The sequence below is a fragment of the Spermophilus citellus genome (genome assembly GCF_964194105.1).
Source record: "Spermophilus citellus genome assembly, chromosome: 14".
Taxonomy (NCBI): Eukaryota; Metazoa; Chordata; class Mammalia; order Rodentia; family Sciuridae; genus Spermophilus; species Spermophilus citellus.
In genome coordinates this window covers 1,353,836-1,381,784 of record NC_138194.1, presented here as the reverse complement: position 1 = coordinate 1,381,784, position 27,949 = coordinate 1,353,836, and the positions used below count along the sequence as shown (strand labels likewise).

The window sequence follows — 27,949 nt, the reverse complement described above, 5'->3', positions numbered from 1 at the left end:
CTCTCCACCAAATAAATAAACAAAACACAAGTTGGAAAGAGAAAAGGGAGGAGGAGGAGAGCAAGAGTCGTCAGGCAGGGCCCAGAGCGGGCCAGGGTCCCGGGTGCAGGTCTCGGTGCTGTGCTGCAGGAGTCGGTTCTGGGGCCCAGGCCCAGGTCGGCCTTGGACAGCCCCCGTGACGTTCCAGGCCTGTGGTCAGGGGCAGGAGGCGTCTGCTTCCCTGGTGCACACGGTGCGCCTGGGGGACGTATGGACAATCAAGGCCGTCCAGGCTGCGCAGTCCCGTCCTGGGAGCAGGGCTGCTGCGGGCAGGGCTGGCCGGGGAGCACGGCTCTGGGACCTGCCAATCAGCAGAAGCAGCCCCAAAGCACCACCCGGAGCCCAACTGGGGAGTTTGTTGAGAAAAGGCTGCCTGGAAAGAGGGAAGTTCACCTCCACAGGCAGATGGGAACATGGAGGCCTCAGCCGTGCTCTTCACAGCACCAAAGTGCAGCAGCAGTGACCCAAACACACAGCGACTGATGAGAGGGTCAACAGCACATGTGTGCAGTGGAACAGTCTGCAGCCATAAAGAAGGAACAGGGTGGACCCAGGCTGCAATGTGGGCAGAGCCGGACAACAGGAGGAAGAAGGAAGAGAAAGAAGCCCGTCCCAGAAGGCCAGGAGCAGGAGGCCACAGGACAGAAGACAGGTCCTGGTTGGGAGGGCCCGAGAGGGACAGACGGGGCTTCTGTTCAGGGCGGTGGCGAGGTTCTAAAGTGGACGGGGCTTTTGCACAACTCTGAGGTGGTACCACACCCACTGGATGGTGTGGCAGTGGATTGTCTCTCACCAAAGCTGTTTTATAAAGTGCTGCAGGAAGCAGGGGCTGCGAGCTGGCCAGAGGCCAGGCTGACCCTCCAGCCACAGCCTGGGGCTCCCCCAGCCCTGAGGGGGGGCCCCTTCCTGCCTGGGGGCCGGGGGTGGCAGTACCAGCACTCACTCCCGTGCCCCCGCCTCGGGTCACCTCACCTCCTGGCTCACGTCATGCCCCCCGCAGGAAGGAGGCCCTCCTCACCCGGCGCTGGGAGCTCCCTGGGCAGCCCCGGCCTCCAGGGCAGGTGTGTGGGCTGCGTGGGCTGAGCCCCTCCTGCCCTGGCCGTGGGCTGGGAGAGGCCTGTCTGGTGGCCATCGTGGTGTGGGCTGCGGGGATGGCCGTCCCTTCCTTGGCTCACGGCCTGCTCCCCCAGGTCCTGCTGGACTGGGTCAATGACGTGCTGGTGGAGGACAGGATCATCGTGAAGCAGCTGGAGGAGGACCTCTACGACGACCAGGTGCTGCAGAAGCTGCTGGGTGAGTGGCAGAGCCCGGGCTGGGCCACCGTCCTCACAGGGCCACCCTGGCCGATGTCCTGATCGGAAGGGGTCCAGGGACAGTGGCCTCACACTTGAGGGTGTGGTTCAGGAGGGAGGCAGGAGTGGAGGCCGCAGTCACCCAGCTCCTTCCTGGGTCACCGGGGACAGAGCGCCACCCTGAACAGCGCACGTGGCACTCAGCGTGGCCGGCGCCCGGTCTGCGGTCACTGGGAGGACTTAAAATGAGAAAGACCACGGAGAAGCTGGCCAGGGTGGCTGCTGCCTGGCTCCCTGGGGTCCCCTGGTCCTCGGGGTGACTGGAGCCTGGCACATCTGTGGGTGGGGCGGGAAGGGTCCTGCAGTTTGGTGACCACGTGGATGGGGCCACTTCAGTGGGAAGGGGGGGGTGACGTGCGCGGGGCCTGCTGGCCTCGGCGCCCTGGACCCCCGCCTGCTGACTGTGGCATGGCTTCCCATCCTCGGGACGCTCTGGGGTGTCTTCAGGGCCAACACCTGGGAGAGCCTGTTCATGTGCCTCTTCAGTGTCACCCTGAGACTCCAGGCCCCCGCGTTGGGTGGGGTCGGCAGACCCGCATCAGGGCCTCCTTCCTCCCAGCACCCGCCCTGTGCTGGACCCCAAGCCAGCCTCGTCCTCCCTGCAGACCCCACGGAGGCCCCTCCCTGGGGACGGGGGCGGGGCAGAGGCTGGGGCGGGGGCTGCAGGACTCTGCGGGGTGTTGGGGGCCACGGACTGGAGAGAGAGCAGCTGGGGGCGCAGACAAGATGGGCTGCCTGGAGGAGGCGCCCTGGGGCTGGAGTAGGAGGGGAGCCTCTGCCCAGGGAGGGAGGCCAGACACCCAGGGCGGCCTCTGCAGAGCGAGGGTGTGGGGAGGCCCAGTCCTTCACTCTGGGCGATGTAAATGGCCCTGCCACCGTCTCACCTGCTGAGGGAGAGCGCTGGGTCACATCACCTCCTGGACGGCCGGGGAGTGTGCGGAGCCGCACTGAGTGACCACGCCCTCCAGTCCTGATGCCCACGGGGATCTGAGAGATGGCTGAGACTGGCGCGGTGCTGCCGGGACTCGGAACTTGGTCTTGTCCCCCTGCTGGGGTCCCAAGGCCAGTCTTCTGAGTAGGCGTGTCCCCCTGGGCTGAGCCACTTCACCTGTTCTGCTGCGGTCCCACCCCTTGCCTTGTTTGGGATAGAATGTTCCAGGGAAGTGCCCTGGTGTGTCCCCTTCTCTGCTCTGCCTTTGGCTGTGGCTTCCTAGATGTCACTCGACCTGCTGATAGTGGACATCAGGAAGCTAGACTCAGCCCCTGAAACCTGACCCCTGGCCTCGTTTGAATGGCTTCTCCCCAGTCAAAGGGGTCAGCCTGTGCTGGCTCTTTTCACTGACCCCTAGGGTCAGAGCAGCCGTCACAGGACCCAAAGAAGAAGGTGCCTCTGTCTCTGTGGGTTGTTTCGTGCCACCCAGTCCCTGGGGTGACCCTGGTGTTGTGTCGTGAGGAATGTGACAGGAGGGGTCCCCTGTCCTCCGGACTGCACTTGGAGGGAAGCTGTTGTCACCGTGAGGTCACCCGCTCCTTTGTTCAGGGGCTGGCAGTGCCAGGGCGGGTCTAGGCAACCCAGGCTCCAGACACAGGGTGAGCCTAAGGGCCACCAGGTGTGTGTTCCAGCCGAGGGTGGACAGAGGACGAGGTGCATGTGGACGGTTCAACCTGAAGCCTAAGGAGCCGCTGTGAGGGGCAGGGAGCCCGGGGGAGAGCAGCCTGTGGGCGCGGGGGCAGTTGTGGCACTGGACAGCCAGGGACCCCGCCCAGGAGCCGACCTGCGCACAGGACAGGGAAGGACGTCCAGGCCAAGGCTCTGACACCAGGAAGTGCCTGTTGTGTAGACGGTCAGTGGTGGGGGGGACAGCCGTGCAGACGCGGTCGTGGGACGAGGCTGGGAGGACAGATGGGGCCAGAGGGCGTCCAGCCTGGGAAGCAGCGCTTCTCTCCCACATGACAGGAGGCCACTAGAGGCCCTGAGCAGGGTCCTGACATGGTCTCAGCTGGAGATTTAAAAGGCCACGTGGGCTTCTGGGTGCAGAGAGATGGGAAGGAGGGTCAGGAATTGGCGCAGGGACGTTGACCAGGCTGTCTTTGCAGGTCTGACCAGGGCAGGAGTGTGACAGGGACAGTGTTCTGGGGGTGACAGCTGCCCGGGGAGGAGCTCTGCATCCTGAAGTCCACTGCTAGGCAGGAGTCTGGAGTCCAGCCGCAGAGTCCATGTGCGCTCAGGGTCCTGGATTGGACGGCGTCACCTGGAAGAGGGGGCTCCAAATTCCTTATTTGACTGAACTTCAGGTGGCCAACGAGGGACGTCGGTTTGGCTGAGGCAGGATCCCGTCTTAGGATGATTCTGGGGTTCCAGGATGAATCTGAAGTGTCCCTCAGGCTGTTTCATAGTTATCGTGACTTTGTTGTGAAGGGTCAGTGGGTGGGTGCCAATGTCCCTCTGTCCAGTGGAGCTGACTTCCTCGGGTGCTGTGCACAGCCATTTCCAGCAGCTGGGTGCTGGTGCAGACTCGTTCCCAGCAGCCAGGTGCTGGTCACTCTTTTCACACTGGACATGTGAGCTGGTGGAGACTGTCAACTGAGGAGTCCAGAGCAGCACACTGACCTTATCTGTCACTGTCCTCAAGGTACAATGGGTGGTGAAGCAGACTGGGCTCTCAGCTTCCCTCAGAAGGACTAGTGACTGTGAAGACTTAGCTCCTTGTGGACTCTGGGCCTCGGGGATCTGGCTGCTGGGGGGATGTTTTATTGAAGCCGTCGCTCAAGTTGGCCTTTTCTCTCTACCTGGAACAGACACTTCCTAGTGTTTTCATGAGCAAACTTGAGCCGTGCTCTTCTGAAACTTTTTGTTTTTATAAATGTGGATTTACCTCTTTGTTTCTGCTCCACCTGTCTCATCTCAAAAAAAAAAAAATGTCCCCAGGCCTTGCAGAGTGGTGTGAGGTTCAGTGACCGGATCTCAGGATCACAGGACAGGCTTGAATTTGTGTCGCATCAGCCGCGGTGGGGTATGAACAATGCCATCCCCCGCCCGCGTCAGGGCCATCCTTTGGAGCAGGCGTCCTTGTCCTCTGGCTGTACTTCATGTCCTTTCGGTTCCCTCTTCAGTTGGCCCCGCGAATGCAGCAGTTCCTCGAGCTGCAGTGGCCGCGAGCCTTGCTGCGCGCCTTTGTCTTGTGCCCAGCGTGGGGGAGGCTCCCTTGGCTCCGCAGCCTTGTCACAGTGGCCAGGCTGCTGGTCCTCCTTGTTTGAGGGTCCCCAATAAGTACTCGAAAGGCCACTTGAAAGTCTCTTGTTTGTCCATGGGTCAGTGTCCCACGTTGAAGACAAGGACAACGTTCAGGGATATTCAGCTGTCGACAGAACACCCCAACGTCGTGCCAGGTGTGGGACCTGTTGTGACCCTGAGGAGACGTGTTGGTAGCCCGCGTGACTCTTGAGCGAGGCCCAGATTCCAGGAGAGATCTTGCTGCAGGCATTTCACTCCTTGGCTACAAAAGGCAAAATCTAAAACCAAATACGGGATTTTGGCCGAGTACCAAGGCCAAAGTTGCCACCTGTGCATCTGAGGAGTGGGCTGTGGTGGTCAGCAGGAGTGGTCAGGAAGAAGAGGAGCCAGCAAAGCAGCTGGGCAGGATCGGCCACAAGGAGTGTTGTACTGGGAGGGACCGAGGGTGCGTCCAGGAGGCGGGGTGAGGAGTCCGGGACAGAGAGGGCCTCTGAGCTTGGCCATGTGGAGATTGCCGCGGGTGAGGACCCCGTGGCTGGTCCCAGAGGAGCTGCCAGTCTCCATGGCAGGCGGGTTTCTGGGGCACATCTGTGCTACGTTGCTCTTTATGGGCAGAGGGTGCCATGCCGACGGCCGTGGGGGCTCCCGGGCCGGCTACTGCTTCTGCTAGCCCACCCCTGCCCACTTCCTCTGTGTTTGCAGCCCCCATTGCTGTCACCATTGCCTCCCAACTCCCTGAGGTCCAGCGGCTTTTCTCTGTCTCTTTCTGAGCTGGGAAAAGAGTCCAGGCCCCGGCGAAGCCTGGGCTGCTCCCGTCTCAACAGTGGGCAGGGTGATGTCTGGTGGCCCAGCAGCCACGTCCCTGGTTCCCTGCCACGTGGAGTGCCACCCAGGACCCAGCCCAGGCCACCCCAGGCACAGCCAGCCTCCCTGGTCTCCGTTACGGCTGGGTGTGTCCCCCTAAAACTCACACGCTAAAGCCCGTCCACCCCACAGGGTGAGACTGTTTGGAGAAGTCGATTGAGGCCTCGTGGTGGGGGCTGGGCCACGGTGACTGGTGTCCTTATAAGGAGAAGAGATTGGGACCCAGACACACAGCGGGGCCATGCGAGGACAGGGAGAAGGTGGAGTCAAGGAGCCGGAGGAGGCTCAGGAGAAACCAGCCCAGCCGCCCGGCCTCAGGCGGGCAGCCCCGGACACGAGGACCACTCTCGGCTGTCCCCCTCCTCTGAGGCCTTGTCACGCTGCCTGGGGATGGGTGCAGTTTCCTTCTCTGTCTCTCCACCTCCACTTCCACCCCAGGTGACGTGGCTGGCAGGGGACAGGAGGGGTGTACCGGGTCCCCGTCTGTCCTACTGGACTGGGCTCCTGGGCCCCGGATCTGCCCTGTGCTAGGTCCTGGGACACTCATGCACCCGGCTTGCTGGGTTTCCAGGGTGTTTCTGGGACACTGGATTCTTCAGCAGGGCTGATGGAATCAGGTGGAGGGACCCGTGTGCCAGGCGTCACCGTCCCCAGGCCGGCGTGGTGGGCTCTTGTTTCCCTTCCTTCTTGCCCTCGGCCCAGCTGGATGGTGCGCAGTTGGTGTGTCCAGGACCCCCTCGGTCACCTCCCACCCAGCCTGTCTCTGCACTCGGGACCCCTTGTCCCTGCCTGCTGAGCTCCAGGACTCTGCCTGTCACCTAGCAGGTGGGGTTTTAAACGCCCTCCTGGGACCGTCCCGGGACACTTTGGCCGTTTGGAGGAGGTCTGGCCCCGACGTCTGAGCCTGGAATCTACGAGTGGGGGGGAACCGGGTCCTCCGCACGCTGCCCTCACCAGGGCGGCTGGAGCGCCGGTGCCCGCGTCTGCTGTCCCCTGCCCTCACCTGCTGCTGTGCTCGCTCCTCAGGGAAATTGAAGGAACGCAGGCCGCGGCCGGGTCTCTGGCTCAGTAATTGAATCTTGAGCGCAGGTGACAGTCCCTGTACTCGCCAGGCCCCTCCCGGTTGCTACTCCCTCTAGGGAACAACATGGCGCCAGCCCCGTGAAGCTCTAGCAAACTTCTCTGTGTGTCAGAACGTCCACGGGGCCAGTGGGAGTGGCACGCAGGAGGGAGGTGGCCCCAGAGCCTTCCTGGCCCCGCTAAGCTCATGTCCCCAGGACGGGCTCCTCACCGAGCTGCCCACTCCTCCAGGTGCCCCTTGCCCTCAGTGGGGTCTTCCGTGACTCTTCCATTTTGTGTTCATGGATTGATCTGGGGAGGGGGGGCTCCACGTTTCACCCCTGCAGGGGGGCTCCACGTTTCACCGTCATGCTCTTCCTTCTGGTGTGGAACGACCTTGGACTTGGGGTTCTTACTTTCACATCTCAAAACTCCCCGTGTCTTGCAGTCACCTGCTCCACCTCGGGGGCCTCAGTCAGCAGGTGACCAGGCCACCCTGGCCCCTCCTGCCTCCTCTGACACGCAGCCTCCAGTCTCGTCCTTCTCTTGCAGAGAAGCTGGCGGACCGCAAGCTGAACGTGGCTGAGGTGACCCAGTCTGAGATCGGGCAAAAGCAGAAGCTGCAGACAGTTCTGGACGCCGTGTTGGACCTGCTGCGGCAGCACGGCTGGGCGCTGAGGTGGAGCGTGGACTGTGAGTGGCGCAGGGAGGGCGTGTCTTTTGGGGGTTTGGGAGGTACCAGAGATTGAACCCAGGGGCACTCGACCACTGAGCCACGTCCCCAGCCCTATTTTGTGTTTATTTAGAGACAGGGCCTCACTGAGTTGCTTAGTGCCTCCCTGTTGCCGAGGCTGGCTTTGAACTCACCATCCTCCTCTCTCAGCCTCCTGAGCTGCTAGGATTACAGGCGTGTGCCACCGCGCCTGGCAGGGAGGGCGTGTTTGGATGGAGCCTTTGCCTCTGCACATTCCCCCCCCCCAAGGCACCTGGCCCTGGAGGTCAGAGACCTGCTCACCCTCCTGCCCCACGGGAGGGCAGTGCAGAGGGGAGGGGCAGGAGGCCACAAAGCGGGCTGCTGGGCACACCCTGAGGGCGGAGAGCAGAGGAGTGGCCCCAGCTGGACGGGTCAGGGAGACTTCAGAGGCAGGGCCGTCCCCAGGGGCTCTTGTGGGGACTCGACTCCTGCCGCAGTCTTGGCTGGGCACAGAATCACGAGCCACCACACAGCTTTGTAGATTCAAACAGCAAATCTTTATTCCCGAACTCACACCGGCCTCCACACACGTTCTGGGGCAATCCCAGTTCTGCTGCCGCCCAATTCACCTACTACACGAGGCTTTTTTCCCAAAATCCTCTCTGAATCTCACGAGAACTCCAAGGGAGCTCAGGTAGCAGGAACGCCCTAATTCCAGCAGCAATAATCCTCGACATCGAACTTCCCTAAAATCCAAGGTCTTAAACTGGGAACGCCCTTAACCCAAGGACCGGGATACTTCCTCAAACCTGATCAGCTCTAAACCCGGATCCGCCTTGGTCTTTGAGCAAGGTCACCTTACATGCAATGTCAACAGCGAAATCATTAACATGGGGTACTCTAGCAAGGAAATTTTGATGCGTCATTTCTACTTGGTAATGGCCCTCAGCATCTCCCCCCTTCTGATTAATTAAACAACAAGCAATGTGGCTTAAGGACCATGCCTGGTAGGTTGTCCAATTCAACATATGGTTCTTACCTGTCATGGGAAAACTGACCTTTAGGCGTCAGCCTCCTGTCTTAGGTTGAATCCACTGCAATCAGATCAACCCGTCACTGACTACCGGTCCAGCATTCAGCCATGCTTGTGGATAGGCCTATGCACCAGTGGGGGGGTGAGGTTCTTGCCTCACCTCTGTTGGCCCCCAAATTTAGCCTTGGTGCCAGTGGGGGGGTGAGGTTCTTGCCTCACCTCTGTTGGCCCCCAAAATTCTAGACCATCACTAGTAGAAGGGAGGAGGATACAGAAATGCCACGACACCAAGCCAATTGACAGCTCCTTTGGAAAAATTGTGTCACTGGTGACACCATCAGCAAAGATATGCCAGCATTACCACAATTAACATGGGGTGCGCTGGCAAGGAAATTGCATCACTGGTGACACCATCAGCAAAGATATGCCAGCAGTACCACAATTCGCTGCATCAGACGATAGTTCACAATGCATGCAACTGATATATAGTCCAGGCAAGTTCTGCAGGCAGTTCAAATCGGAGGAGTCTATCAATTTGTCCATTTCTTCCCAAAGTAAATCGAGTCCTTGATTGAGCATTACTTGTTGAGTTATATTCATTGATGCATCAGTTCATACAGTTTACTGTGATAGCTATCGTAGAAGCTGTAGTTTGGTTTTATCTTAGTCTTCACCGGCACTGGGATGGAGATGGGAATTCTGGCAATGATGCTAAAGAGACATTATCCTGAACAGAATTATTAAATATAATGAAAAGGAAAGGTGAAAGTAAACAAACAGATCTGTTAACCTCCTAAAAAACAATCCTTAACAGCTGTTTACCTAATTTAAATTAGTAAGCAAACAGATCTGTTAACCAGCTTTAAAAACAATCATTAACAGCTGTTTACCTAAATTAAATTAAACCATTTAAATCACGTGAATAAAAAAAAATTCGGATCCATTTTTTCATGAGCGTTCCTCACATATGAAATATGGACATACACACGTACTGACATACAACACAAAACAGTGCACACATAACATACAACACATAAGACAATAAAGGCCTTGTAGTTTTACCTAGGTGAAATCTCCATTGCAATGTTTAAAAACTCTACAGTCAAAAAATAAAACATAGTCAAAAAATAAAACTGATCAGAAAAACATTAACCTAGGTTTGTATGAGCTCAAAAAAATAAAATAGAACTTTACGATGTGGGAAAAATGCAATAATAAAATAGATATTGAAAAAAGCACCGTGGTTAATCACTGTCGCAGATGTAAGAATAGCCAAGCTGGAGCTCTGGATATCAGCTGTTATGGATTTGAGTCAAATCATCTTTTTCTTCTGTAGAAATTGCTTTAGTTAGTGTCTCTGGAATCCAAATTGGCTGCTGTTCTCCCTGTGGAAACAAACACAAACGGAACCCCGACTCCAGACAATAACTGGATCAGGACCTTTCCATTGTCCTGTTAGAATATCTTTCCAAAGTACCTTAGGCTTATGTACATTTTTCGGATACATATGTCTTTCCGAAGCACTAAGTCCTGATGAATCCAAATTTAGAAAGTTTAGAGTAAAAAGGGTTATTTTATCTTTGGGGGATATATACTCCTATAAGATCCTTTTAAATGTAAGTCATTCAAAAGCATTCTGCCTTAGTTCTTAGAATTACTTTAGTCCTTTTAATTTTTTGATGTGGTTTTAAACCATAGTTGTCTTAGCCTCTTGCATTTTCTATCTGAAATACCTTTCCTTGACATTTTCAACCATTTTCTATCTCATTTCTATCTTCTAGTTTTCTTCTAAGGTTTTTATATTTACCCTTAGTTGCTTTTTTCTCTCCTAGTTTTCTTTTGTTTCCTATTTTGTGGGTTTAAAATTCTTGTCTTTCTACATCTTTTTTTATCTTCCTATATCTTTTTTATCTTTCTACATCTTCTCTTTTTTTTTTCTTTACCTTTCTGTACTTCTGTTTTTAAAGTTTTCCACTTCAAATTTTTAATCTTCTTATCTAAATATCTTTTATCTTATTATCTTCCCATTTTCATGGTTTTTTTTTCCTCCATCATGAAGGCATCTTAACCTCCTTCAATTTGACCTTTTAAAGCCTTTTGCAACTTATTTAGACATTTTACAACTTTTTACGTTACCACACAAAGATTATCTCATCTCCCTCTTTTTGGTTTAATAAGTACATTTAAATAGTTTGATGAGTAAAGCAATCTTTTTTCCGCCATGAAGGTATCTCGACCACCTTCAATTTAACCTTTTAAAGCCTTCCAATTATCATCTATACTGTACTTTTAAATGTACTTTTTCACCACCTACAGCTTCACTCTTTTAAACGAGGCTTAGATTCTGTTTAAATCGCTTAATGTTAGTTTACATGGCTGCCCTTCAACCAAAGGCCTTTTTTTTACTCCATTAAGAAGCTTTGTCTCAATCTGCCATGTACAAATATCTTTCTCTTCTTTCTTCCTTTCTCAAGCTTTTAAATTAAGTCTAGTTTCCTCAAAATCTTTTTAAATGGCATTTTACAACTTTTTACTTTACCACAAAGAGATTATCTCATCTAGAAACATTTCTTTTTCCTTTAACCTTTTATATTAAAATATATTTCCACATCTTGAATATTTTTATCTCTTTTTAACCGTTAACCCTTTTTATAAATTCACATTCTGAAACAACCCTTATAAAATTTCTGATTTAGACAAATTACTCCACTTTAATAAGATGAAATAATTTCATGTTTTTTAAGGTACTATAATATTGTAATTGAAACCCAACTGAAACTTCTTATACTTTTTGTATATAAATTACACATGATAGAATCTTAAGACTTAGTAACCTTGTTTCAGCAAAGACACAGACCAAAGCAATATTAAACTTTTTTCCATTTACCAATTTATGAAAACACACATAATGTTTAAATATATTACCTTATGGAACTTAGTAAGTAAAGAGTACTTGATTTCATATTTAGTGGTTGATATTTTAACACGTTAGCTTTGTAAATTAATCAGATGTCTGTAAAAACCAAGATCTTAGACAAGTATAGTAAACAGAACTAGGCATCTCTTTCTTGTTGAAGAAAAATCCTTCTACAGGATACCATGATGGTCCCATTGATATACTTAATAACTCGTCTTTAAAAAGCCATGGGCTACATTTTTGTATTGTATCAACATATGCCCTAACTGTTCTTGGTCTTACTGGGGTGCCTTCTTCCTCTAACAATTTCTCTTCCTCGGAGGCGAACAACTTCAAACCTTGAGTCAACCATTTTCCCCAGTTTGCCTGAGAAAGTTCTATGAACAGGCAACTTGAAATAAAAAAAAATAAATCACAACAAGAACACATTGGTTTTTGAAATGGTCACCCATTTTTTTTGCTGTCCTTCAGGAGTGAGCAAATTCACTTACCCCCAAGCTTCAGACATCCCGAGTACGGGCCACCAAATGCCGCAGTCTTGGCTGGGCACAGAATCACGAGCCACCACACAGCTTTGTAGATTCAAACAGCAAATCTTTATTCCCGAACTCACACCGGCCTCCACACACGTTCTGGGGCAATCCCAGTTCTGCTGCCGCCCAATTCACCTACTACACGAGGCTTTTTTCCCAAAATCCTCTCTGAATCTCACGAGAACTCCAAGGGAGCTCAGGTAGCAGGAACGCCCTAATTCCAGCAGCAATAATCCTCAACATCGAACTTCCCTAAAATCCAAGGTCTTAAACTGGGAACGCCCTTAACCCAAGGACCGGGATACTTCCTCAAACCTGATCAGCTCTAAACCCGGATCCGCCTTGGTCTTTGAGCAAGGTCACCTTACATGCAATGTCAACAGCGAAATCATTAACATGGGGTACTCTAGCAAGGAAATTTTGATGCGTCATTTCTACTTGGTAATGGCCCTCAGCAGACTCCAAACCCCCAGGACCTTCATTCTAAGAGAGCTGTTTTACCGAAGGCCCCCAAAGCAAGTCCCCAGGAACTTGGGCCAGCCTCAGGAAGGTGCCACAGGGTGAGCTGGCTGTAGGAGGGTGTGACGTCACAGTGTCCCCAGCCCAGGCACTCAGCGAGAGGGGAGAGCTGACCAACAGAAGCTGGACCACTCTGGTCCATTGCCCCCAACCCCTGCAGGGCAGTCGGGGTGCAGAGCTCTCCCTGCTGGCCCCGTGGCCCTGGGGCCTGGGGAGCTGGGCCCAGGCTGCGGAGAGGGCTCCTGCCCTGGCCTCTTGGCTGAGAACTTGGAGAGACCCAGCCTCGAGGGTGCAGGGGCCATGGGTGGGGATGGGCAGAGGTGGCAGCTGCCCAGCCTCGGCCTGCACTCTGGGGCTGGAGAGAGTGGGCGGCCACAGAGACTGACCTGGGCCAGGCGGGAGTCGGCATCCAGCATCCCAGAGACTCTGTCCTGGACAGCCCACCCCGATGGGACAGCCACTGGCCTCGAGGGAGAAGTCACTGGGAGCCAAAGATGATGGCGTCATTACTGTGGTGGCACGTGGCCGTGACTCGTCCTCCTCCCGGTTCACTGCTTTAAAAGCCAGGCTGCTTTAGAAAGTGGTCGTACGGTCACCCAGGGCAGAGGAAGGAAAGAACTAGAAAGGAGAGAGGAGCTCACGCTGGAGGCCCGGCGCGGTGCTGTCCACGGCCTGTCCTGTCCTTGCCTCTGAGGTCCGTGGGGACACCGCCCTGTGGACGGCCGGATTCCCTGAGCCTCTCTCTCCTCCCTGCCACAGCGATCCACGGGAAGAACCTGGTGGCCATCCTGCACCTCCTCATCGCCCTGGCCACCCACTTCCGGGCCCCCATCCGCCTCCCGGAGCACGTGTACGTGCAGGTGGTGGTCGTCCGGGTGAGTAGCCAGCGGGTGCGTCCTGCGTGGGGAAGGCAACGTGACGTCCCCTTCCGCAGCCTTCCATCTGCAGATTTTCCCTCTCAAGCGCCTACCTCTGGGTCTGGCCCTGGCTCCGAGGTGGACGGCGGGGGGCGGACAATGGCGCTGATTGGAGCAGAGGCAGCGGCTGCAGGGTGTTGAGGTTTAATTTTCCAGATTTTTGAAAAGAACATTCATTTCTCTCCAAAGCCAACTCGTTGGAATTCAATCCCTTGAATGTGCTTATTACTGGAGGAGGCTGGGCCGGCGGGAGGAAATAGATCCCCAAATTAAAGGCTCCGAGCATTTGCGGTGGAGCACGTCCCACATCCCCATTATCTCTTTTTTGGGATTCATTTCTCTTGATTCACTCGGAGAAGGACTGGGACCCCCGGGCCTGCCCTGCCCCCGCTACTTCCCCCGGCACTGGGTGCGGGGCCCCGGGGTGCGGGCACAGTTTTGTTGGTGAATGTACTGAGCAGCTCGCAGGCACCAGGCGCTCGCTGGGCTGCTGGGGTCTCGAGATGAGGAGACCCCCTCGGGCCTGAAGGAGCAGCTGCCTCTGCTCCTGGGAACCTGGGGGTCTCAGGGCTCTACGTCCCTGGAGACGTCCGGCCATGCGTTCTGATTTTTGGACTCACCAGTTCTGTGGCGCCTGCGGTCCACGAGAACCTGGCTGAGACGCTGTTTTCTGAAGCCATCTGACCGCCCCGTCACCCCGGGTGCTGGCTTGGCCTGGCTGGAAGGCCCCTCTCTGGCACTAAGCAAAGGTCACCTGCCTGCTCTGCCCGCTTCCTGCCTAAGGAGGATGTCTGTGGCCAGCACGGTGACGTGGGCCCCAGGAGGCCATCCTGTGGTCCCTATCTTGGATGCCTAGTCGCAGGCAGCCGGCCGGGAAAGGCTTCCCAAGGACACGGGGAGCCTGGTTTCCGAGCCCACCTAAGTCAGAGTCGGCCGGGCTGGCGCAGGCTCAGCGTCCGGGTGTCCCCTTTCAGGCTTGCGCTGGGTCCAAGGCAATCTTGGGTTTGCGGAATGTTTGACCCCAGCAAGTATTCGAGGTGCCTCCCACACTGACCGGGGTTCACAGGGCCACACCCAGCATGGAGGAAAGGGAGGGGGGGCTCCGAGCTGGCCGCACCGTTGCTCAGAGGCTGGCCTCCCGGCCTCGTTCGAGCCGCCCTGCCTGCCCTGCCATCCCCTGGTCTGTCCCCGCACGTCTGGACTTGCTCGGGCGTCCGGTTCGCTAGTCCAGGCGGGGCCATGCAAGGCCCGTGGGATTTCAAGGATGGAATAAACAGAGGCCAGGGCCACGTCCACCTCCTACCACAGGGCCTGGGCTGTACCACAGGGTCACTGACCTGCAGTGACTTCCCACCAGAGTCCACTACCTTTACACTCTTCGGCTTTAAGTCTCCAATACCTTGGCCTGGGCCCAGCACCCAGTAGGCACCTAGTGCGTGTTTGGTGTGTGAACAAGTGAACAGGACGTCTCTGGCCTCGCCGGGAAAACTCTTCTGAGACTCAGTCAGCCTGAGGCCCCGAGCAGGCTGCTGGCCAGGGCCAGCCGTTCCTCATTAACAGGGGCCAGCCCCAGAGGCTCAGGAGGCCACGCTCGGGAAGGAGGGAGACTCAGATCTCGGGTGGGCTCATGGGGGCCGCCGCCTCAGGAAGCGATCCCCCATCCTGCGAGGGGTCCGGCAGGGGCCTGCGGTGGTGGTGGCATTGAGTGGCCACCAGGGTCCCCCCAGAGCGCCTGCAGCTGTCACCCCACAGCACACCTCCATGACCTGTGTACCCGCCCAGCCCCGAGGAGCGGCCGGTGCCGTGGGGTAGCCCCCCGACTGCTGAGTCAGAGCAGCTGTAAGAGGGGAGGAGGGCAGGCGGACGGGAGAGCCAGAAGTCTGAGGTCAGGGGTCAGCAGGGAGCTGTTTCACTGGGTGTTTCCGGCTGTCACTCCCCATCCTTCAGACACCCTCCGCCCCTCCTTGGGGCACACTGAGTCCCTCTGGGGACTCTGAGCCGGGCGCTTCCTCCAAGACCCCCTCTGAGGCCCGCTGTCAGGCCACACGGGGGACAGTTGCCGTAGGTTCTCCCCGGCGGCCACCTGAAGAGCCTCTGAGCCGTGGGGAGGGAGCTCCTGCCCGGGGACCCTGTGCGTGGCGAGTCCTCTCACCTCCTCTCTCTGCTTCGCTTCCCGGGGACGAGCAGAAGCGGGAAGGCCTGCTGCACTCCAGCCACGTGTCGGAGGAGCTGACCTCGACCACAGAGTAAGTGGACCGTCGGGCCCTCCAGGCCCTGCGCCCGAGCGAGCCCAGGCTGCAGCTCAGCCAGGGACACCCGGGTCTGAGGGCTGTCCCTGTGTCCCTTGCCCTCCGGGAGCCTTTACGTGTAGGCCATCCTGGCCTCCCCTGCCAAACACACTCCAGCTTCGCCCTCGGAGTCCATTCTCCTTCCTGTAGAAGGGCTTTAGGGATGTTGGGTGGAGGCCGAAGGTGCAGGAAGGCCCTGGAGACCGGCCCTGCCGGGTACCTATCTGCAGCTCCCTCAGAGGGACGCCACGGGTCCAGTCCCCGCTTGCCTTGGACAAGTGAGGCTCTCTGGGAAGGCCAGAGGGCCACTTCTCAACTGTCTGAAAGGCTTCAAACCCCTCGGAAGTAGCAGATCCAATGGTCGGTTCTGTGGTGGCCGTCAGGACGCCCGCCGAGGACCTCAGAGTTCTCTGCCTCCGCACTAACCTGCTGCAGGTGAGGCAGGAGGTTCAAAGAATCCATCGTCAGCAGACCCACCAGCTCCGTGCACAGGGAGGGACACTGGGCTGTGGGTTCATGGACAGCCTTTCAAAGCTGGGAGAGGGGAAACCAGTCCCTCGCTCGCAGCCCGTGAGCTGTTGGGGAAGCTGTGTCGAGGTGGCTGCGTGTGTGTGGTCTGCCATGCGGCCCCTGGGTGCTCTAAGCCCTCGAGAGGGAATGAGGAGAGTTGGGGGGGACTGGTGCTGTGCCCGGCATCGTGGTCCCTGGGCAGCCGGGCGTCCAGCAGTGAGAAGCTGCTTGGGAGGAACTGGGATTGGGGTGGCGTCCGGCCGCCGACTGTCACCTGGACCCACCTTGGAGCCTGTTCATTTGCTGGCAGTATGTGGTCAGCGGCTTGGGCTGGGCTCAGCCGGGCGGTTCTTTGGCCAGTCTTGCCAGGGCTGCTGTGTGACTGTGGACATCCAAGGGCCACCATGGGGCTGGGCAGGCCTAAGTGAGTCCAGTAGAGTATTCCCCAGGTCCCCTCAGCACTCAGAGCATGTGACAGGTCTCCCTGGGCCAGGGGTGGAGACAGACCCCACCCTCCAATCAGGAGGGGTCCAGCCCATTGCTGCAGGCAGACGTGCAGCCCTGGACCACGCCACGGCCACCTTTCCCCACCCCCTACCTCCGAGGATAAAAGGACCGGAGAGGGGGGGGGGTCGTGAGCCCTGCAGCCAGCCTGGGTGAAGCCCGACAGGTGCAGAGGGGAGTAGGGTGGGAAGGTGGCCTTGACATCCACCAGCCAGGATCAGCACATGGGGGCCTGATGCCCGCCAGCCCCGGCTGGGCACAGAGAGGCTGTTGGACTTGGCTCCTCTCCTGAGGGCTGTGGGCCAGGGTGCAGGCAGAGAGCCTGTCAGCAGAACGCAGGATCCTGCCCGGGGCAGGTGGCGAGGTAGGTGGAGGGGGCAGGTGGAGAGGCAGGTGGAGGGGGCAGGTGGAGAGGCAGGTGGAGGGGGCAGGTGGCAGGGGCAGGTGGCGGGGGCAGGTGGTGGGGGCAGGTGGAGAGGCAGGTGGCGGGGGCAGATGGAGGGGCAGGTGGAGGGGGCAGGTGGAGAGGCAGGTGGAGAGGCAGGTGGAGGGGCAGGTAGAGAGGTGGCAGGGGCAGGTGGAGGTGGCAAGTGGAGGGGGCAGGTGGAGAGGCAGGTGGCGGGGGCAGGTGGAGAGGCAGGTGGAGGGGGCAGGTGGTGGGGCAGGTGGAGAGGCAGGTGGTGGGGGTAGGTGGAGAGGCAGGTGGCGGGGGCAGGTGGAGAGGCAGGTGGAGGGGGCAGGTGGTGGGGCAGGTGGAGAGGCAGGTGGAGAGGCAGGTGGAGGGGCAGGTGGAGAGGCAGGTGGAGGGGCAGGTAGAGAGGTGGCAGGGGCAGGTGGTGGGGGCAGGTGGAGGTGGCAAGTGGAGGGGGAAGGTGGTGGGGCAGGTGGAGAGGCAGGTGGAGGGGGCAGGTGGAGGGGGCAGGTGGTGGGGGCAGGTGGAGAGGCAGGTGGAGGGGGCAGGTGGAGAGGCAGGTGGAGAGGCAGGTGGAGGGGGCAGGTGGAGGGGCAGGTGGAGGGACGCGTCCCCGAGGGAGTCTTTGGGGGGATTTGCACACAGGCCGGCTGAGAGCCAGGGAGCCAGCCCGGGTTTCCCGGGTCTTGGGCTCTTCCGGGAGGGCAGTGCAGGGAGTGGAGGCTGTGGTCCCTTCCCGGGCCACGCCAGCCCCGTCCCACCAGCCTTCTCCTCACCTGCCCACTCTGGGTTGCTCCCTCCGCCCCTCGTCTCCCATGGCCACCGAGGATCTGGGGATCATCCTGCTGTGCTGCCTGTCCTCTGGTACCTCCCCACCGGGCCCTTGTGCGTCCTCCTGCGACGAGGCATGCTGAAGGCATCATGGCCACCACATCCCGTCTCTGTCCCTTCTGGTCTCTCTTAGCGGCAGCCCTGAGGTCACCCTCTCCAGAAACCTCCCCTGGGAGGCTCAGGTGTCTGTCTCACCTTTGGAGTCCCAGGCCGGGCCCTCCGTGTTGTCCCTGCGGTGTTTAGTTCTGTGTCTCCCTGGCCTGCACATAGTAGGTGCTTACATCAGCGTCTGTTAAACAAGACAGAACCCGAGCACCCGTGCTACAGGGATCTGGGGAGGAAACAGAGCTCAACTGCGGCCCCTCGGGAAGGTCGCGTGGGGCAGGGCTGTGCCCCGGGCACTGGCGCCTTCCAGAGAAACTAGTCGTCCTTGTCCTTCACGGGCTGGCCTCCTCACGGCATGCCCTCAGTGACATAGGGCTTGGGGCCATTGCAGCCCTGGACCCGAGGTCTGTGGCCCAGGCTGCTGGGAGACCTGCAGGACTGGGTCCCTCCTGTGACTCGTATGCAGCCCCTACAGAGGGCGACTCAGGTGGCTGGCGTGCCCACCGAGGGGGTGACCTGCTGCCAGTCTTGTGCAGTGTCAGCCCCTGCACCAGCCCCCTGCATGTGTCCACAGATGGACAGAAGGGAGCCAGGTGGGATTCGGGTCCCATCAGGGACACTTGAACTGGTCAGCCCTGCCCTGTCATGTTGCTTACTGAGCCGCTGATGACCGTCTGACAGCTCTCTCCCCCTCCCCTCTCTGTCTCCCTCTCTGTCTCTGTCTCTCGGTCTCTCTCTCTCTCTGTTCCTCTCTCTCTCTCTCTCTCTCTCTCCCCCTCTCTGTCCCCCTCTCTCTGTCCCTCTCTCCCTCTCTGTCCCCCTCCCTCTCTGTCCCCCTCTCTCTCTCTCTCTGTCCCCCTCTCTCTCTGTCTCTCTCTCTGTCTCTCTCTCTCTCCCTCTCTGTCCCTCTCTCCCTCTCTGTCCCCCTCCCTCTCTGTCCCCCTCTCTCTCCCTCTATGTCCCCCTCTCTCTCTGTCCCTCTCTGTCCCTCTCTCCCTCTCTGTCCCCCTCTCTCTGTCCCCCTCTCTCTCCCTCTATTTCCCCCTCTCTCTCTGTCCCTCTCTCCCTCTCTGTCCCCCTCCCTCTCTGTCCCTCTCTCCCTCTCTGTCCCCCTCCCTCTCTATCCCCCTCTCTCTCTGTCCCCTTCTCTCTCTGTCCCCCTCTCTCTGTCCCCCTCTCTCCCTGTCCCCCTCTCTCCCTGTCCCCTCTCTCCCTGTCCCCTCTCTCCTTGTCCCCCTCTCCCTCTTCTTGTTGCAGGCAGATGATGGGCCGGTTTGGTGAGTACCGGGGTGCCCTGGGGCTCATGGGTCACACGGGGAGTGGAGCCAGGGCCCAGGGCCGTGGGGCCCCAGGGCAGGAGGGGCAGGGTGGAGGAGGGAGGGGACTGCCTGTGTGACCGCGGGTGACTGGGTGCCTCTGGGAGGGAGGGAGGGGCCTTTGTGGAGTGGGCTCCTCACAGTCTCTGGTTTAACAGCCCTCCCTGGGGTCAGGCCACCGAGGCTCTCATTCCAGCTGGTGACCTTTCGCTGCCCCTTCATCTGTGTCCCTCCCCAGCAATGGGGAGAAAAGGGACAGAGGACCGAGTGACATGAGTGAGGGCCCTGCTCCCCTGCAGCTGGTTTTCCTGCAAGTTTTCAGGGGTGTCCCAAAGAGGGTCCTGACCACTTGCCCACCCCCCACTGAAGCCTGGGACCCCATCACCAATGAGGGGTGGCAGCACAGGGACCAGCCACGTGTGTTGGTGTCTGTACCCCCGAAGGTGGGCAGCCCAGCTGGCCTCCTGGACAGAGCCACCTGTGGGGGACTTTTCAAACCAGGAGCACTGGCCCCCAGGGCCTGTTCTCCAGCGGGTGGGGAGGGGCCGGCACCGTCAGGAGGAGAAGGCCCCGCCCGGCTGGCCCTGGTGCGGTCACTGGGGTCCTGGGTAGGATGCCCCTGAAGCCCAGCCCCGAGGCTGTTCTGGGGATGAGCCAGCGCCACGTCCTATGACTTCCCCAAGGCCTGGGATTCCAGAGGAGGCAGCACACTGTCCCCTGGGCTTCCTCGGGAGACCTCAGGCTGTGCCAGGACTCACCGCCACACGGGATTGTATTCTACCCTTTTTCATGTCGTTCTTATTAAGAAACAAATAAAGGAGGAGGGGGGAAGGCTGGTCACCAAGGGAGAGGCTGCAGGAGGGCAGCCCAGGGCTGGCGTGGGGCGCCCGAGAGTACCCGCCGGGCACCCTGCCCCTTCCTGCTCAGAGCAGCTCAGACCCTGGGGTGACACCGACAGAGGGGCCCAGGCCCTCGCGTCCTCTGCGGCCCGTAGACTCGGCTGTGGGAGGTCACGGAGCATCAGCTTGGTGGGGGCCCGGGAGTGGGCGGGCATGGGGCCCGGCCTGGCCTCTGAGGGGAGGCTGAGGCCACCAGAGGCCCGAGGGCTGTGCTCGCTCAGCTCTGAGCGCCACCCGGGGCTATTAGTGGGTGACAGGAGACTCGTCCTGCCCCCGGCCTGGGCTCCTGCTGACGCAGACAGCAAGCTCCTGGTCCCCCGGGCCTCAGGGGGGGCGGGCTGGGGAGCAGGGGTGGCCGAGGTGCACCTCCCGTGGCCCCCTTCAGCCCCGCTGCCCGGGTCTGACCACACACACTGCGTCCTCCAACGCCGTGGCCTCCCCACTTGCCCCTCGCAGCTGCCCCTCGCAGCTGCCGGGTTCTTTGCACTATCCATTTCTGGGGGGTCCTTAGCCTTCCTAATACATTCCTGCCTACCCGAGGGTCTCTCTGAGCACCCTTTGCACACCTCCCCTCTGGCCTCCAGGCCCTGCTCCCGTGTGGAGGCTCCACCTGAGGCCCCAGGCCTCCTGCCCCCTCAGGATTGCTCCACGCTCGTCCCGTCAGCTCCTGGCTCCGATGTCACTTACCCAGTGACTGCAGGTGCTCCCACCCGCCTCACCTATTGGCCGAGGGCTCTGCACAGGGAGTGTGTAGCTCTTGCCCGTGTCCATGTCTACACCCGCCGGGCTCCTCGTGCCTGGCAGACCAGGTGGACCTGTGGGCTCCTGCCCCTCCTCCCTGCTCAGGGCTCCTTGAACTGCAAGTGTCCTGTGGGCTGGACAGCCCAGGGCGGCACCCCAGCCCCCACCGAGTGCCTGAGTGCCCGCAGCAGCTCCTAGACACTCTGGGAGCTCCCAGGGCACCAGGTGGCCCCTGGTGACACTGCTGCTGGGCTTTGCCAGGAGCCCGCTCCTGCCTCTCTGTCCCCAGGGTCCTGCAGAGGTGGGGAGCAGGCTTTTCTCTGGGTGGAAGCGCTCTCCAGGGAGCCGAGGTTGTAGTCTGGTCTCCATGGCGATACCTGGCTGTGCCTCTTCTCGCTGGCAGCCGCCCCCGCCCCAGCACTGGGCCCTTCCCAGGCTGCGTGAGGACAGGGACACCGTGTGCTCCCTTCACCTCTCCTCCTCCTTACAGCCTGACCTCGCCCCTCCTGGCCTCCCGGTTCCGGCCAGCAGAGCTGGTTCTGAAACTGTAGCCTGACGCCACGGCACTGCCCAGTGCCCGCTGCTCCCACGGCGCCCGGCTGCCCCCGCCAGCTTGCTCACGCCCACCCCCCACTCTTGGCCTGACTCTGGGCTTCCTCGCCCTCTGTTCCACGTGCTGTTCCTCCGCCTGGAGCGCCGTCCTCCCTCCTCCTCTTGTCCAGAAAGCCCCCTCAAACTGCAGGACTCCTTCGTCCTCAGGGAGCACCAAGGGACAGAGGCCAGCCCTGACCTCCTGGACTGGGCTTTCCTGCACTCCCGCCTCCTCTTCCTGGACTGCAGTGGGCAGGGACCGTGCCCACTGCTTTCAGAGCAGGAAGTGCGCTTGGGGAGGAGGCCGTTCACCTCGAAGCCTGTGGACCTTGTGCCGCTGGGATCAGAGCCCGGACCCACCTTTATCCCCTCAGGCACACAGATGTGTGCTGGGTCCTGTGGCTAGTCCTCACTGTCCCCCTTCAGAGCCCTCCAGCCCCTGGTGCAGGTGAGCGGCAGCCGGCATGGGCGTCCCCTCCTGCCCGGCGGCCTCCCGTGTGGCCTGACTCCACCAGCCCAGCAGTGGCCTGGCTAAATATACCAGCTGACGTCAAGCGCTCTGCTCCCGGGGCCTCCGTCAGCAGTGTCTAAAGCTGGGTCTTGCCTGGTGACGTTGAGCCCTTTTTGTGCCCTTGACAGATTGTCTCATTGGGGACAACCTGATTTGATGGCGGTAAAGTCGTTCACATCTGCTGCGGTGGAGGCTGAGGCTGGGAGGCCGGCCGGGAGGGCCGTCCAGGCTCTGGGCGGAGGAGGCTTCTGCCCCCCCACCCCAGGCGCATGTGCAGGCTCCTGGGCCCCAGGAGCTCTGGGCTGGGCAGGCCAGCTGCAGCGTCCACCACCTCCTGTCCCTGGCCCTGGGGTGTCCAGCTCTTTCCCTTAGGGCCTGGAGGAGGGAGGAGGCAGCTGCTCCCTCCAGCAGTGGCCTGGCGGCTCCTCCCTCCTTCACTGTCCTGTGACAGGTTGGGGGTGACACAGATGCTGGCCTGGCCACCCCCGGGAGGGCAGGGAGGCCCCCATGCAGGGTTCAGGCCTCTGCTGTCCTCGTCTTGAGCACCGCCTGCCCCAGAGATCCCGAGGCAGAAGCCGGAGGCCCCAGGTCCCTTCCATGCGCTCTCCTGCTGGTCCCTTCTGCCAGCGGCCGTTCCCGCAGCTCTGTGCTCCTGTCCACCTGCCCCCCTCAGGGGTCAGCCAGCCAGCCCCGTGCCCTCCCACGTGCTCAGCCGTCAGGGGGCCACCCAGGTGGGGGTCAGAGCAGCGAGGGGCCCTCCTGGGAGGAGGAGGGTGGACGGGCACTGCAGGGGGCGTGAGCCACCCATCCCGTCCCTGAAGTTGTCCCTGTGGACGCAGACTCCCCGGGATGCTGTCGGGAGCTGCAGTGTCTCAGTTCCTTTGCTCTCTGCACGCTGGGGCCCACCCTTCCCCGAGCAGGAGCCAGCCAGTGCAGGGGACAGGCATCCACGGTCCCAGGCGTGGGGAGTGGATGGTCCAGCACAGAAGTGCCTCTCAGTGAAAGGACAGCTGGTGGAGGCTGGGAGCCCCTCAGAGGTGCCTAGGGGTGCAAGGCAGTGAGGCAGCCATAGGGCAGGTGCAAAGGCCCCGGGGCAGGCTGTGCCTGTAGCTCGTTGCAGGAGCAGTCAGAGGCCGGTGGGTGGAATGAAGTCAGGGGCCTGAGTGTGGAGGGTGCCTGATCCACCCCTGGGCCCACTGGAGGGAGAAGGGCCTCTACTCTAAGCATGGTGAGGAGCTGGGCTCAGTGGTTTGGGCGGGAGGATAAGGAAGGATTCAGTAGCGCTTTAAAGGGGAGGATGGGGAAAAGCCAGAGGCCCGCTGGGCAGGAGGCTGCAGGGCCCCAGGGTGCGGGCAGCCTGTGTGTGGGCCCAGCTGCTTTGGGGAGGCAGAGGTGACTGGATCTGCAGACGCCGTTCACAGGTAGACATAGGACGTGGAGAGGGAGAGTTGGGGACGGCTTGAGTGACAGGAGTGGCCGGGCAGCTGACCCAGTGCCATCCTGTGGCCCGTGGAGAGCTTCCCGCCCTGTTGAACAGCACTTCGGAGGCCTCCTGTGTGCGCGGTGCCGGGGCTCCCGGCTTGCCCAGCCTCCTTGAGGGCGCCCCCTTCAGTTCTGGCAGGAATTAGACTCTGGGCGGGCGGGAGCGTCAGGCAGAGCGTCCCGGGGAGGGGACCGGCCATCAGGGCATGAGTGGCCTCCATCAGCCCCTCTCCCGTCCCCTCCTGGCCTGTCTTGCAGAGCGAGACGCCTTCGACACGCTCTTCGATCACGCACCGGACAAGCTCAACTTGGTGAAGAAGGTGAGCCGGTCCCCCCACCTCCCTGACCTCTGTCTCGACACCTGCTGGGCAGAAAATAAAGTCAAAATGTGCTAGAGATGTAGTTCAGTATTATAGCACCCCTGAGTTCAATCCCCAACATAAATACATATGCCTGCATATATTTATATAAACAAATTTTGATAAATTAAATAAATAATTATGTGAACAGTGTAAACAACCACCACACTCTATACAAATCATAAACAAAACAGGGATAATATTTACATATGTAAGTAAAAGCATATATGACTTTATTAAAAATGAGAACATGGTTTACATGTGTTTTAATTTCAACTTATATTATCCTCAAGTAAAAAGTCAGAAAACTTTTATTTCAGTTCAAACATATAGATATAAAAATTAAAAAAAAATATTCATTGATCTGAGAAAGCCTACTGAACAATACTGAAACTACACTGTTATATATTTTGGAAATTATGATTTAAGTGAAACTTAAAAAGAGATATGATTTAGAGAAAATATAACCCACAAAATTCTGAATAACTCTATTACTTTAGAAATCCTTCTTTTTGAAGTTTTTGTAGTAATAGATGGACAGAATTCTGTTATTTACTTTGCTTTTTTATAAGTGATACTAAAGACCAAACCCAGTGCCTAACCTGTTTGTGTTGTGGGGGAACCTCAGACTCTGAGCTACAGCCTCAGCCTTATAAATCCTTCTTCAAACCACATTTATCAGCTATACTTATATTGTCATGAAGAGCAGATATTTTGAATCATTGCTATTCATTACAAGGCACAAAAAATTTTCATGGAGAATCCATATGTATTCATAAAAAGCTGTGATGAAAAACCTTTGAGTGAATATTTAAATTATATTAAAGTAGCAAAAATGGTGGAATGTGATGGACATCATTATCCAAAGTACATGTTTGAAGACAAGAGATATGAAAAATTGTGGTATGTAGAATTATAATGTAAAAAAAGAGAGTACATATATAAAGACATAAATTGGCATAAACATACTTTATACACAAAAATTATTAAGGAACATTACCTGTTTCCTATTTCTCTGCCCCCTATTATCTCAGTCCCATGAAGGCAAGGATTCTTGCATTTTGCTCACTGCTTGGTCTTTAGTTTCTTCAAAAATGTCTGACACATAGAAGATACTCGATTAATAATCATTGTGTTCAATAAATGACAACATTATATGAGAAGCTCCATAAGGAGGAAGAAGACAGCTTTATAGCCTCAGATTTCCCCACCTGCTTTTCCTTGGCAGAAAGAGAGAATTCCCACTTTATGACCAATGCAGAGCACCTGGCACAGCCCTGCAAAGCCCTGACTCTCCCCAGGGTCCTGCCAGGCCCAATGGGTGAGGAACATGGGGGCCTCCCATGTACTCCATGGAGCACATCCTGGCCCTAAGTCATCCACTTGCAGGTGATTTGGAAGGCACAGTGCTTGGAGCCCATTTCACAGCTGAGGAGACTGAGGCCCAGAACAAAGATAAAAAGAGCAAGGTCAGCCAGCAGGTCAGTGGGGAAGCTCAGCTTGGAGTCCAGGGCTCCTGCTCTCCTGATGGGCTCACGCTGTGAATCAGGGAAGGAAATCCACAAAGGATACCTTCAGGAACCCCCAACCTCTGGTGCCCATGTCAAGCCCACCACCTTGGCACACCTGGTGTTCGTTAACCACTGGGATTACCATCCTTTTCTTCCCCATATCACTGCTGTCCCTTCCTGAAGAGGAAGCACAGGCCCAAGCAGCTGTGCTTAGGGGCCTGTCACCTCTACTTGGGCCCCAGCCTCAGCCCACTCATCCTCAGATTGAAACTCTCTCAATTCCCTCTTGTTCCCTTTATATCTCTCTCCTCAGTTTTATGGGGGGCTGTGGCAAGAAAGAATTGGGGGCGGATGCCGCAGCACAGAGACTGTCCTTTCTCAGTTCTCTCTTCCCCGGGAAATGAGGGGCTTCAGCTGCCCGGTGATACAGGTGGGGGGAGCTGGCCTCTGGCTGCTGGGACGGCTGCACATCTGGGGGCAGGGGCCAGGGAGGGAGCTGAGATGCATCACCTGTGTGTGCTGGAGAGGCAACTGGGCATGTGGGCATGTGCCTGCCCCACTGGAATTAGGGGATCTAGGGACAGGCAGAGCCCCAGAGTGGGGGCAGGCTGTGGCAGTGCCTTGGAGACAAAGCCCAGCCCCCCTGAAAAAGAAGAAAGAGCTATTTTCTAAGTCAGGAGCCTGCCCTTCTCCACAACACCCCCTTCTAGCCACACCGCAGAGCCACACACTAGCCACCCCTCCCAGCCATCCAGAAGCCACCTCCAGCTGGGCCTCCCTCTCTCTATCCCTCTCCCCAGCTGGCAGGGGCACTCCATGATGCAGCCCAGGTCCTTGTCCATGAGAACTTGCATGCGCGTGTGCATAAACACACATACACACACACACACACACACACACACACAGACACACACATTTTATTTTTCTCAATATCTCCCCTCCACTACACACCTCCAAGTCTATCCCTGGCAACTCTTGGAGCTCTGCTACTTAGTTATTGTGTGGAGCCTCTCTTTTCCTCATCTGGAAAATGGAGCCAACCATTCCAAACAAGAATGTTTGACTTTGTTTTTTTTTTGTTGTTGTTGTTGTTGTTTTTTTGTTGTTTTTTTTTTTGTTTTTTTGTTTTTTTTTTTGCGGGGGAGCAGTAATAGGGATTGAACTCAGGGGCACTCGACCCCTGAGCCACATCACCAGCCCTATTTTGTATTTTATTTAGAGACAGGGTCTCACTGAGTGGCTTAGTATCCTGCTAAGTTGCTGAGGCTGGCTTTAAACTCCTGATCCTCCTGCCTCATCCTCCCAAGCTACTGGCATGCAACACCAACTGGCCACTGTTTGGAGTTTTTGAAATCATTCATAGGTAATCCTTGGCCCTCAGCTCATGTTCATGGCCAAAGGCAGGGGGAACAGAAAAAACTAGGGGTTTGGAGTTCAAATAGGGGTTCTGTAGCTGACTAGCTGAGAGACCTGAAAGAGGTGACTTACTAGATCCCTGAGCCTCAGTTTCCTCATCCGAAAAGCAGGAATGATAGGACCCACTGTACAAAGCAACTCAGAGACCCTGCGGGGAGAAGCCAGCCCTGTGCAAGCTGTGAAGTGTGCTGCCAGAAGGTGAGAGCCATCCTGATGTTCCCCTCCTCCCAGACTTCCCAGCCTGAGGCCCTCCACAGGAATGCACCTCCCCAGTTCCCCAGGTGCCAGGAGAGCTAGGAGGTGGCTAGGGGCAAAGAGCCAGGTGGTCTGAGTGGGGCCTAAAGGTGGTCTTCAGGGGACAGTGGACAGAGCCCCTCCTTCCCACACCTCCTGCCCCCCTCCAAAGATGCCATTCTGCAGCCATCCGAGTCCCTTGCTCTCCAGGAGGCCACCTCCTCTCTGACATCATCTGTAGTCAATTCCCCCAAGGGCCATCCCCAATTTTCATTTCCTCTCACTGATCCTCACACACAGTCCCTCTGCACACCCGGAACAGCCTCTGTCCTGAGCTGGCTCCGCTCACCAGATTTGTGTTGCAGCTCACAAACCCAGGCGCTCAGCTGGGACAGGCTTGCAGAGTGCATCATGTCCAGTCCCCTTCCTCCTCTGGGGCCTCATGGTGGGGATGGGAGTGGGAAGAGGAGCCAGGGCCCCACCCACCCATTCAGCACCTTTGTGTTGATTAGAAAAGGACACCCTCTGTAGGCAGAGGCCCTCTGGAGCAGCCTGCACAGGGTTGGTAAGCAGAAGGCAGGTGGGATTTCGGCCCCCACTCGCCCTTGGCCACGAACCTTGTGCAGTTTGCAACCTGGACCGCTCTCCACAGTGGCCCTGGCTGAGCCTAGGGAGGCATGCTCAGAAAACCGGGACTGGATGCCACTTGGAGTCCCTACAACAGAAATAATCCAAGAAGGTTATAGTAAGTCCTGGAACAGCTCAGGAGGTGAAAAGTCACCAAAGGAAGTTGATCTTCAAGCTGCATTTGAAGCAAATGTGAAGATGGAAAGGGCCTTCCATCTCTGGAATTCCTGTAGTTAGAGAGTGGGGTCCCGGGTTGGGAACAGATCGGAGCAATGGGCAGAGATAAGGTTCACAATGAAGACCAAAGGAAGACCTGGGGCCAGGCTCGGTGACGCATGCCTATGGTACTAGCAGCTCCAGAGGCTGAGGCAGGAGGATTGTGAGTTCAAAACCAACCTCAGCATTTAGCAAGGCCCTAAGCAACTCAGTGAAACTCTGTCTCTCAATAAA

General features: G+C 57.5%; 1 protein-coding gene across 1 annotated transcript; it reads left to right on the top strand.

The window, feature by feature from the left end:
- Positions 1 to 1,173: 1,173 nt before the first annotated feature.
- On the top strand, positions 1,174 to 23,747 carry LOC308633195 (beta-parvin-like; the record flags this gene model as incomplete). The annotated part of the gene is made up of 6 exons (XM_081265735.1): positions 1,174 to 1,332; positions 7,102 to 7,242; positions 13,005 to 13,120; positions 15,350 to 15,408; positions 19,070 to 19,089; positions 23,611 to 23,747. The coding sequence occupies exons 1-6, from the start codon at positions 1,191 to 1,193 to the stop codon at positions 23,745 to 23,747; spliced, it is 615 nt and encodes a 204-aa protein (XP_081121861.1). The 5' UTR covers positions 1,174 to 1,190.
- Between the last annotated feature and the right edge of the window lie 4,202 nt (positions 23,748 to 27,949).